General features: G+C 46.6%; 1 protein-coding gene across 7 annotated transcripts in view; it reads right to left on the bottom strand.

The window, feature by feature from the left end:
* Positions 1 to 12,318, bottom strand: part of GRAMD1B (GRAM domain containing 1B) — a 213,020-nt gene that overhangs the window by 131,876 nt on the left and 68,826 nt on the right. For 6 of the 7 annotated variants that reach the window (XM_070803567.1, XM_070803571.1, XM_070803569.1 and 3 more), the window contains exon 2: positions 8,207 to 8,296. In XM_070803567.1, the coding sequence (XP_070659668.1) occupies positions 8,207 to 8,296 (90 nt within the window). The remainder of the gene's footprint in view (positions 1 to 8,206; positions 8,297 to 12,318) is intronic. The other variant, XM_070803565.1, reaches the window with a different exon arrangement.

Below are 12,318 nucleotides of genomic sequence, written 5' to 3'. Positions count from 1 at the left end.
AGGGGGGTCGGGTGGGGGGAGCGTGGGCACCGTTCCCAGAGGGTTTGTTACTCCTGGCTCTTTCCTCCCGGTGAGGGAGCTGACCGGGGAGATCACCTGAGTGTCCATGGGGCCGCGGGGAATTCAACAGCCAGGCGGGTAGATGGGGCTAGAGTGCCCTGGAGATACAGGATTTGGGAACAATTTCTGGGACAGAAACTGAAAACATCTTTCCTTCTGATAGGAGGCTAGCTATTCCGATGGCCAGACCTGAGCTGGAAGAAACGGGCTTGCTTTCTGGCCTTGCTCCAACCCCAGGAGCTCCAACTCCAACTGCGTTGGTTTCTTGTTGGTTCATTCATCCATTCCACAAACATCTGCTGCTGAGCACTTACCCTGTGCCACATACGAGATACCGTTTGTGTCCTCCAGGGTCTCCCAGGCTAGAGGGGAGATGGAGAAGTGAACCAAAGAGTGCACAGCACAGAGCATGTGGCGGGCAGAATTAACCACAGCCTGCTAAATACTATGCCTAGAAAACAGATGTGATGAAACCTGCCTTCCCTACCTTAACTGGGAGAAGTGAGGGCAAGTTCTAGTAAGACATGCACTTCTTTGAAGCTCATCAGAGAAGACGTGATATAAGAAATCCATAAATTAACAACACCCAAGCCTCTTACTACACTCCACCTTCCTTGATCGTAGGAGCTGATCTTTTTTCCTATTTCACACAGAAAAGGGGTGCTGCTGTTAGTAACCTCCTCACCTTCCTCCTCACCTCCTCCTCACCTGTGAACTCACCTGCACCCACATCCACTATTCTCTCCTATTCTAGACTAGTCCTCTCACCTCTGATCTAGATCAATCTCTTCTCACCTCCTCCAAACCCGTTTCCTTATCTTTCAGCAGAGGCACCACCCAGCAGAGCACGATAGAATCCTAGGACCAACTCTGAAGACCTCCCCCTCTCACACCCCTTGTCCAGGGCATCACAAGTTGAGGACGTTTTATCCCCTAAATGTCTCTGGAACTCACCTACTTTCCCCCCGACCCCCAACAACCAGCATCCCACATCCAAGCCACCAACATCCAGCCCTTCGTCTGAACTATTTTAACAGCCTTCTAACTGTACATCCTTTCCCCAAGTTGCAATCTATCTAGAATCAGATCTGACCCCATCGGCTCCCTTCTTAAAACTTCGATGGCTTCCTAGTGCTCTGTGCATAAAGACTCAAGTCCTTGTCGTGGCCAACCAAGCTCCTCTCATCTCGTCTCACTATCTGCCTCCTCTCACTGCTTCCCTCCCATCTCAGACTCATCCTTCTGGCCTTAGTTCATCCACCACACTCTCTCACCACCCCCACTTTGGTCCTGGCCCAATTTATTTGATATGTTTCCTCATGAAACCATGTTCCCTTTCTTCAATACACATATAAGCTTGTATTTTCTCTGCCATACACTCACTTTGCCGACAGAGGTCCATAAAGTCAAAGGTATGGTCTTTCCAGTAGTCATGTATGGTGTGACAGCTGGATCAGAAAGAAGGCTGAGCGGTGAAGAAATGATGCTTTTGAACTGTAGTGCTGGAGGAGACTCCTGAGAGTCCCTTGGACTGCAAGGAGATCAAAGGAGTCAATCCTAAAGGTAATCAACTGAATATTCATTGGAAGGACTGATGCTGAAGCTGAAGCTCCAGTACTTTGGCCACCTGATGGGAAGAGCCAACTCACTGGAAAAGACCCTGATGCTGGCAAAGATTGAGGTCAGGAAAAGAGAGCAGCAGAGGATGAGATGATTGGATAACATCACTGACTCAACTAGACATGAGTTTGAGCAAACTCCGGGAGATGATGAAGGACAGGGAAGCCTGGCATGCTGCAGTTCATGGGGTCACAAAGAGTCAGACACAACTGAGCAACTGAGCACAACAACTTTCCTTGTCTATCTGCTTCCAGCGTTTGTTCCTTGAATCCATCTCTCACACAAGGACCAAGAGGATTTTTCTCACAAGGATACCTGGGACAGACCTCACTCTCTTCCCTCTTCTATAAATACAGTCCACTCCATCCCGGCAGGATGATACATGATCAGGCACCTGCCTACCTGTACAAAGATGATCTCCAGCCACTAGCTAGCTACCCCCACTCCTGGGCCACTGTTGGCATCCATACTGAAGTATTTGCCATTCCTGAGCACGCCTTGCTTTCTCACACCTCCGGCTTATGTACATCTTGTTCCCACGCCTAGGAACGCTGCCATGTGACAGACTCCTACTCCTCTTGCAGCTCTCAGCTGAAGCACAGCCCCCTCCGTGGAGTCTTTCTGGATACCACCGCCCTCTCCCTCCTTCCTCCCCCATCCTACCCTATGTGGAGGATCTACATTATTCTATTCAGGCAAATTTCTTAACTCCACCGAGCTTAAGTTCTCTAAACTCCAATATAAACATAATAATAGCATCTATTTGAAAGGGCTGTTGAGAGGTTTATATTTAAAAGTGTACATAAGAGTCTCTGAACAGACTAGGAACATTAGAAAACAAATTCTTTAGTTCTATTACAATGAAATTCTATGAGACAAAGTGCCATCTGTCAATTATTACATTATACTTACTTTCTTATAGATATGTGTCACTGAAAGATAAGAAGGCTCTTGAGAGCAAATGTCATGCCTTATTCTATTTATGCTTAGGATCAGTATCTGATATTTTGTAGATGATCAATATTCTACACATTCTTTCTGTCTCTGTTTCTTCAAAGACAGAAGAGCATAGATCTGTGAAGAAAGTGATAGTAAAGGGACTTCCCTGGTGATCCAGTGACTAAGACTCCATGCTCCCAATGCAGGGGGCCTGGGTTTGATCCCTGGTCAGAGGACTAGATCCCACATGCTGCAACTAAGACCCAGCACAGCCAAATAAATAAATTAATATTAAAAGAAAAAAGTGACAGTATAAACTCACAATAGCCAAAACCATCAGAGTACTGGCAGCTACCACTTACTAAGCACCTACTAAGCACCAGGCACTCAACACATGCTATCTCATGTACTCTTTACAAGAAAAGGCTTTTACAAGTGATGAAACTAAGGTTCAGAAAAGCTGAGTAAAATGCTTTTAAAAATGCACAGTCAACACAGAAGACAAAACCAGGTCTGCTGACTGAGGCTCTCGCTCTTGCCTGCATCTTGCAGGGCCAAGCGGCAGAGGGCCAGGCTCTATTCTTCCAGCAGCCTGACTATGGCAGGCTCCAGCATCTTGTAGACACTTCACGCCGGTTTGTGGCAACCAGGCCGGCATGCAGCGTGGAACTGGCATGTGAATGCATGCAGCCCTGCCTTGGTCCTCAGCTGCACTCCAGCCCCGTCCACGTCTCATTTTCCTACTATGAAAAGGCTTCCTGGTTCAACTGAGATCACGTTCTGTTGAGACTAACATCCTGTACAGAAACGGTCCTTAGTGAAACATCTCTTTTTTCTATGCTTGTGGATTTGTATGAAAGGTCCTGACACTGGGTGAAATGTACTAAATAAAGACTTAGTGGGGACTTCCCTGGTGGTCCAGTGGCTGAGAGTCTGTGCTTCCAATGCAGGGGGCCCAGGTTCCATCCGTGGTCAGGAAACTAGATCCCACATGCTGTAACGAAAGATCTCACGTGCTGCGTCTAAAAGATCCTGTGTGCTGCAACCAAGACCTAGTACACCCAAGTAAATAAATACATTAAAAAAATTTTTTTAATCAATGGTGTAGTTTGAATAAGCAAACAAATAGAGAAGATTGAAGAAAAAAAAAACTAGGGACCTGGGAAACCTTTACCAACTGGTCCAGTTTGGACCTGAGAACTACTGTTTTGTAAATGCACCCCTGGCTTCACCTCGAAGCATGAAACTGGATCAGCATCCTAAATTCCGTGATACACATACTTTAAGGAAGCTAGATCTAGTCTGCTTTCAAACAGAAACGAGGGGTTTATTCTTATCTCTGAGACAATCTCTGTTTCCAACAAACTGATTCTCTAAAATCAACCTGGCACTCCTGCCCAGGAAGTGACTGTCTCTCTGCAGCTACTTCCTGGGCTGGGAACTCTGCCCCCCATCATGGTTCCAAAGGCTTTTTTCCTTTCTGGATAGAAGCTGATGTGAATGAGGAAAATAAATTCTCAGAAGCCCTTCAGTTTGGATGTCTTATTAAGGCATTTCTCTCTCTGCAGTATACAGACTTTAAAAAAATATTTATTTTTATTTACCTGCTTATTGGCTACACTGGGTCTTAGTTGAGGCATACGAGATCTTTACTTGAGGCATGTGGGATCTAGTTCCCCAACCAGGGATCAAACCCAGGCCCCCTGCACTGGGAGGTTGGAGTCTTAGTCACTGGATCACCAGGCAAGTCCCAATGTGGATTTTATAAAGATTACAGTACAGTAGCTATTTTATCTCTAAATATGATATCCATTCTAAACCTTTTACAAGAAAAAAGAAAAATCAATGTTTTATTTAACCAGTGGAAAGTTATTTCATACTGAAGGATTATAATTTTGATCTTTAGAACAGAAAAATCAAATTTTTTTTTTTGTCTGCTCTATGAAACAATCCTTCATTCTGCAATTGACAATGTGATTTGCAGAATTAGGAGCAGCCACAGAAAAGGGTCCGTATTATCCACTATACTGGCCAGGCACTACACTGGCCGGTGTGGGAAATGCCATCGTAACCAGCAGGGTGCGCTGTCCATCAAACTGGGCCCAGAGCAATGAGCACAAGTCAGGTTCCCTCTCCCCAGGGTTCAGATCGCACACTTGCTCTAGGCCAGCATATCACAGACCAACATCTGAAACGCCCCAGAGAGTCTCTTAATTGGTCAGAAACCTGCTGGAGGAAGGATTAGGTGAAGGGTGTCAAGGTTTGTTCCGAGCTGCGGCTGAGTGATTAATTAGCACTCTGAGGACTTGTTCTCTCCAGGAGAACCCACTGACTGTGAAGGAAAAACCGAATTCATTCAGAAAGACCATGGTGAGCACACACCAGTCCTGAGTTTCCAGGGCAGGGGTCCACAGGGACCACCACAGAAGCATCCTTCAGCTCACGGCCTTCTCTGTTTCCCATACTGCCCAACGTGAGCTAGGGCAAAACTATATCCAACACCCACCATGAAGAGCTCAAGGGGCTGTCAGTGGGCCAGGGATGAGGATGAAAGGACCAGGGAAGACATTTAAAGGATTTTTCCGAGCAGAGGTTTGGAGGAGAGATCATCCATAATATTTCATTTGGGTTGTGGGAGGGGGCAGAGAAACAGCTAAAATATCACTTTTATCAACATACAATCTGAAGTACTGAACAAAATCAAGGCTGACTCTAGTTAGCAAGGAGCCGTGGGAAAAACGTGCTGTAGAGTCTCTGCAAGTCGGTACCTATTCATCTCTCCCAGGAACATAGCAAGCGGCAGAGATAAAATAGAGGACTAAGGAGTTGCCGATCAACTGAAGGTATGATGATCAGAAATGGACAGTTTCAGGGGATGTTCACCGCACAACATGGGGAAGGGAGTTGTGCTGGGGAACTCTACAGACCCTTCCAATTTTGGAAGCATGGGTTGTCGGAATCCAGAGAGCACTGAAAAGAGGGCGAAGGCCACTCTAGATGATTTCAGATGCACAAAGCAGTGAGCAGCGGCTGGAAGCGAGACCTTAATTCCCTGGTCAGGAATCAAAGCCTGGTCACCTGGGTGGAAACCAGGAATCTTAACTGATAGACCACAGGGACTAGTGGCTAGAATCTAAGTCCCCAGTCCTTGTCTACCTTGAAAGGAGAAATTAGGCAATGAGGTAGAGGAAGTAAAGTATTTATTAGAAAGGCAGAGCACATGTGCAAACTCCATTCAGTTGCTAGAGTTGTGCCTTGGGAGGTTTAAATCCTTTCTGAGTGGCCAGTCTTCCAGGTCTTTGTCTGCTTCTTAGTCAATCTTGTTTTGACCAGCCCCAGCCCACCCCTCCTCCCCCCACCCCCCGAAGCTAATTTGTCTAGGGACCCTCCCCTAGGTGGGATCATACCGCTCAGTGAAGATGGATTTCATCCCAGAGGCATACGGGAGGCAGACGGCAAGAATTCCTATAGCCTGGCACCCCCTGCCTTTTTGGCCTCATTACACCTTTTGTGCAAGTGTAGTTTCTCCCTTGCCCCAAGGATGGAAATGTATGACCTCTTGATCTTCTAATAGGGCTTAGCTCTGTTCCTACCATAAAAGCGTCCAATGTCGTTATTCACCCTATTCCTGTCGTTTCTTTTATCGAGGTGTAGATCTCAAAATGTAGATAGGAGTCTGGCCACAAACATGTAGCCTGGAGCGCATTTGTCTCTTGGCTCAGAAAATATAAACAGGGGCCTGGGAATGAGTGTTCGGCCTGCAGCCCATCTTTTTGTCACCCCGGGAAGTGTGAACAGGGGCCAGTTGTCAATGTCTAACCTGCAGCCCATCTAATATCTCCTGCCTCATAGAGACTGAGGGAACTCCCAGCGGATCATAACTGATCAAGCATCTTGATGAAAGTCATTAGTCTCTGTCCCTTGGAGACCCCATGAAGAAAATGAAAGTGTTAGTTGTTCAGTTGTGTCCGATTCTTTGCGACCCCATGGACTAACCCCATCAGGCTCCCCTGTCCATGGAACTTTCCAGGCAAGAATACTGGAGTGGGTTGCCATTTACATCTCCAGGGGAACTTTCCAACCCAGGGAGTGAACCCAGGTCTCCTGCATTACAGGCAGATTCTTTACCATCTGAGCCACCAGGGGCGTCCCATGCTGCTGCTGCTAAGTCACTTCAGTCGTGTCCGATCCTGTGTGACCCCAGAGATGGCAGCCCACTAGGCTGCTCTGTCCCTGGGATTCTCCAGGCAAGAATACTGGAGTGGGTTGCCATTTCCTTCTCCAATGCATGAAAGTGAAAAGTGAAAGTGAAGTTGCTCAGTCGTGCCGGACTCTTAGCGACCCCATGGGCTGCAGCCGACCAGGCCCCTACATCCATGGGATTTTCCAGGCGAGAGTACTGGAGTGGAGTGCCATTGCCCTCTCCGGGAGTGTCCCATGCCTCCACCTAAATTGATGAGCTTAACTGTCAATCATGGTTAGTAATAAGCACAGAACTGAGAACTATAGCAAGAGACATAAAGCTTTATAAATCTAAAGAAAAGGTCCCAGCCTCTTAAGCATGTGTGTTCTGTTGTATCTTGACTCTCTTTGTGACCCCATGGACTGTATGTAGCCTTCCAGGCTCCTCTGTTCCTGGAATTTTCCAGGCAAGAATATGGAAGTGAGTTGCCATTTCCTCCTCCAGGGGATCTTCTCACCCCAGGGATCAAACCTGAATCTCCTGTGCCTCCTGCACTGTAGGTGGCTTCTTTACCACCAAGCACCCTGGGGTCCCAGGAATGGCTTTCTTGACATTAAGAGAAGCCATTCTGTGATCCAAGAAGCTTAAGAGAAGTAAGGGAAGACAGGGACAAAGGAAAATCAGTCAGGAAACACAGTCCTAGTTTCCACCCCCCCACCCCTGTCAAGGACTACACATAATCATCTGATACAAGTCTGCAAGCTCTGCAGGAACTAAGGCCCCCACCCAGGTGGAGGATGGACAGACCCTCCTGACTTCATTCAACTAGAGCCTGAACTCTGTTGACCTTTGTCCAAATTCTATGCTGAATTCTCCTCCATTCAAGTGCCTGCATGAATATGCATGTACCCCTAGCTTTAGCAGAAGTCCCCTTCTCCGGATCTTTGACTTGGCAGTATCTTTTGGTTGACACCCAGCAAGAGGCAAGCCCAGCTTTCAGGTACCACTCTAATGACACACACACCATCCCAGGCCACGCCGTTTTCCTCAGGCTTGGAAACACCCTTTCCCTCTCCAGATCCACAGCATTCCCAACCTTTACAGGACACCTCAGGTCCCACTCCGACATCTTTCCAACAGACTTGGTTTCCACACACTGACTTCTCCCTCTACTGAGCACCCAAAGCCTTTAGAACTAGTCCCCTCTCAGGTCGAGGGGGTAGCATTCTCTTTCTGAACCGTGTTGGAGCACAGAGGTCAGGCCAGCTTCTGTTCCTCTGCAGTTTCTCATGGTTCTCACTTCTGGCAGAAACTTGATCTTCCTCAAACATCTTCCCCGTCCCCTGTCATCGCTGGCCTCCCGTCCTCCCGGGCCTCCCGTCCTCCCTGGCCATGTGATCTCACCTTTCTTCCCGCACGCGAGGACTCAGGAACCTGCTGGAGTCATCGTCATGGCTGCTCTGCTGGCTGCTCTGCTGGCTGCTCTGTTGGCTGCTGAGGAAAGACAGGATGTGAACCGTTAACGTTCGCCTCCTTTCTCAACCCTGGGGGAGCGCCGAGACTCCAGCTCGACAGGGAAACAGGGTTACAACATTTTAAAGGTACATGTTCCCTCCCCCTACCATGGAAGTTGACACAGAGGGCATAACTGGCAGGCAGTGGAACTGAGACCTTCTGAAAACCCCACCCATCCTACCTAAAGCTCCCGGGAAGATCCTGACCTATTACCTGGCTCTTCCCAGGCCAGTTCCATGGAGTAAGTGCCTCTGGCATTCTCTGTCCCTGGGCCTCTAGATCTGCAGGAGAACCCCGTCACCTGAGACCCACAGTTGCGGGCACAGCCAATGGGGCAGGAAGGGAAGGGGTGGCGGTGGGGGGAAGAGAGGGGAATTCCAGCAGGAGAAAGACTTGAGACCCGGTGGGGCCTGGGGCCACCTGGCAGGATTCTTCGCCTCCTGGGAGGGCAAGGAGGGTGAGCAGAGGGATCCTTAAAGCCCTGGAGGCACGATGATTATGGAGCTTCAGTTCACAGAGTTCTTAAAGTGCATACCGTGGAGCCCTGTACTAAGGTCACAAGATAAAAATCTCCAGAATTACCCAAGCCCCATAGCAACTGTTGCCAGGAGCCTTCGGATCTAAACCTGCTAGGCCCTTGACCCCGTATGAGGTAAAATACCCACCCTTCCAGTAGGAATATTCTCTGCCTTGTTGTTATTCAGTTGCTAAACTGCGTGACTCTGCAATCCTGTGACCTGTAGCACGCCAGGCCTCCCTGTCCTCCACTATCTCCCAGAGTTTGCTCAAATTCACGTCCATTGAGTTGGTGATGCCATCTAACCATCTCATCCTCTGCCGCCCTCTTCTCCTGCCCTCAATCTTTCCCAGCTTCAGGGTCTTTTCCAATAAGTTGGCTCTTTACATCAGGTTGGCAAAGTCCTGGAACTTCAGCTTCAGCATCAGACCTTCCAATGACTGTTCAGGGTTGATTTCCTTTAGGATTGACTGGTTTGATCTCCTTGCTGTCCAGGGGACTCTGAAGTCTTTTCCACCACCACAATTCGAAAGCATCAAGGCTATAAAAACTGGCTACTAGCCTGTGAAAGGGGTCAGTTCTCCCATGAGCTGGTCAGCTGTTCAAAGAGCAATAAACTCTATTCTCTCATTCTGCCTCTGTCTGGAAATTCTCTTCCAAACAGTGCACATACCATGCATGACACTTACTTTAAAATTATGTGGAATTCAACAGTCATTTATCTTACTCAAGAGAAAGAAAAGCTGTTTGGACATCTTATGATACTAGCTGAACCCAAAGCTGGTGATCAGTCATTGTATTAACTGCTAATTATTAAGTACCCCAGGTATCTAATCAAGAGTCCTTAAGCCATAGCCCCCTGGCCAAATCTGGAGCCCCTGCAGGCTAAGAATGGTGCTTACTTTTTTAAATGGTTGGGAATTTTTAAAAAAATTTTTAATGATGATAATATTATTTCATGACACATGAAAATTCCATGAAATTCAAAATTATATGTCCTAAATACAGGTTTACTGGAACACAGCCACTCTCATTCATTTACATAGTAATCAGGACTGTTCTTGCTACAAGGGCGGAGCTGTGTAGTTAAGGCAGAACTGAATTAAGTGCAGCAATGAGGCCATTAGTCTCACAAAGCCTAAATATTTACTGTATGATCCCTTACAGAAAATGTTAGCAAACCCCTGTTTTGTATAAATTCTATTAATAATAAATTGTTATTACCATACATGTCACTCTAACGCAGGCCCAGTAGGACCAATATTGTTCCCTTGTTCTGCTGGATAGTTTACAGCCATAAAAAGCACTGATCTCTACACCGTATATTCCTTAGACTAGATCCCCAGCAGACAGCAAACTCTGAACGTTCTCACAGGGTAAGTGCTGGTCGCAGTGCCTGCACACTTTCCATCAAAGAAGCAAGTGATTTTATAACCATGCTCTCATGATCCCATCTTTCAGCAAGAAGTAAATGAACTCAGAAGCAATTTACAACACATTTTCACATACACACACACACACACATGCCAGAAATCAGAAAAGCGCCACATACGAAGCTTCCAGTTGCCTGGCAGAACAAAGTGTGCACACAGAGCACTTTTTTTTGCCGCTCATTCCCTACGGAATGGCTCCTCGTCATTCGACTTGCCTTTTAAAAACATATACTCCATCATATATAAAATAGATAGCCGTTGGGAATTTGATGTATGACTCAGGGAGCTGAAACAAGTGCTCTGTGACAACCTAGAGGGGTGGGATGGGGTAGGAGGTGTGAGAAGGGGACATGTGTGTATCTATGGCTGATTCATCTTGGTGTACGGCAGAAACAAACACAAGACTGTAAAGCAATTATCCTTCAATTAAAAATAAGTGAATTTAAAAAAAAACTCGTAACAAATTATGCTATCATGTTGCTGACCCACTGGACTTTTTTACATTGGGACTGACCTGTCATATGGATCAAGTATCCTCCTCTATACAACCTAGGATAGGTGTTAAGGCTACAGCAGGCAACCCACAGATGACTAGAACTCAAATCCCAAAGCAGACCCATTATCAAGAGAGGAATACCAAAACAATATACTAAAAAGAGAGAGAGAGAAGAATATCAGTCTACATCTCTGGCAGCACATGTGGAGAGTAGGGAGGAGGGGTGTCTGGAGCCCCGTGCTTTACACCATCTAAAACTTAAAGGGGCTCCACCAACCCGATGACCACGCTCAGCACTACAGCCTCTTCATGGAAGAAATTAAACTTGACTCCATTTAAACTATAATGGGCTGTTCTTCCTTCTCACCCTACCTTCCCTTGGGCTATCAAAACTGCTCAGTTGTGTCTGATCCTTTGTGATCCCATGGACTATAGCCTGCCAGGCTCCTCTGTCCATGGGATTTTCCAGGCAAGAACAGTGCAGTGGATGGCCATTTTCTCTTCCAGGGGATCTTCCTGAACCTTCGTTTCTGGCATTGGCAGACGGATTCTTTACCACTGCACCACCCCGGAAGCCTAAAAAGGGAGCTCCCAGAACCAAACGGCAAGAACCAGGGTTTCAGAAAAATAATTGAGCTGATATTAACAAGTTACCCCACTAGATGGCACTGCCGTCTTCCAAACCAGAACCTGAAGGCAGCCAATCCCATCCAGCCTCTGAAACCAAAACTAGAACCAACCTTCTGGCGCCCCCTTCTGGCCTTCCCATTGCTTAGAAAACAGTTCAGAAAGTGGAGGTAAAAGCAACCATGGATCACCTTCAAATTATTTATTGGTTCTAAGCAACTAAGAAATATCAACTGCATGCATTCAACAAGTATTTATAATGCCCTCTAAGTGCACATATATGAAGAAGAGGCAGCATCAAGGTTAGGTTTAGACCTTAGAATATTCTGCCTCAGATTATCTTTCACTTCCTACTATCACGACTCTGAGCAACTTATTGAACAGTGTTTTCCTTACCTACAAAATGAAGACAGATGTTATGAAAGTTCTTAACAATCATAAGGATTAAAGAATACAAAGCTATTCCAAGAATTAAAGAAATATCAAGAACAGTGTTTGGCACATATTAACGGCTGTGTGTGTGCGTGCTCAGTCGTGTCCGACTCCTTGTTACCTCATGGACTGTAGCTCACCAGGCTCCTCTGTCCGTGGGATTTTCCAGGCAAGAATCCTGGAGTGGGTTGCCATTTCCTTCTCCAGGGGATCTTCCCAACCCAAGGATCAAACCCTTGTTTCTTGCATCTCCTGCATTGGCAGCCAGGTTCTTTACCAGTCGGGCAACACCGGAAGCCCATCAACTGCTGTAAAAAATGCTATGATTATGTGTAAGGCATCATTTTGTGGGTCATCGAAAATAAAGTCATGAATCAGACAAGGATCTCTGTCTGATCTCAAACATCTCTCAACATGTTTACAATCTGGAAAGTAAGAGTCAATATAAACTACATTTAAAAGTAGAAAATGACAGCTCTTAGAAGTCAATATTAAA

Source organism: Bos indicus, chromosome 15 (assembly GCF_029378745.1).
Source record: "Bos indicus isolate NIAB-ARS_2022 breed Sahiwal x Tharparkar chromosome 15, NIAB-ARS_B.indTharparkar_mat_pri_1.0, whole genome shotgun sequence".
Taxonomy (NCBI): Eukaryota; Metazoa; Chordata; class Mammalia; order Artiodactyla; family Bovidae; genus Bos; species Bos indicus.
Note: the sequence above shows the minus strand (reverse complement) of the source record. Positions and strands in the feature narration are given on the sequence as shown.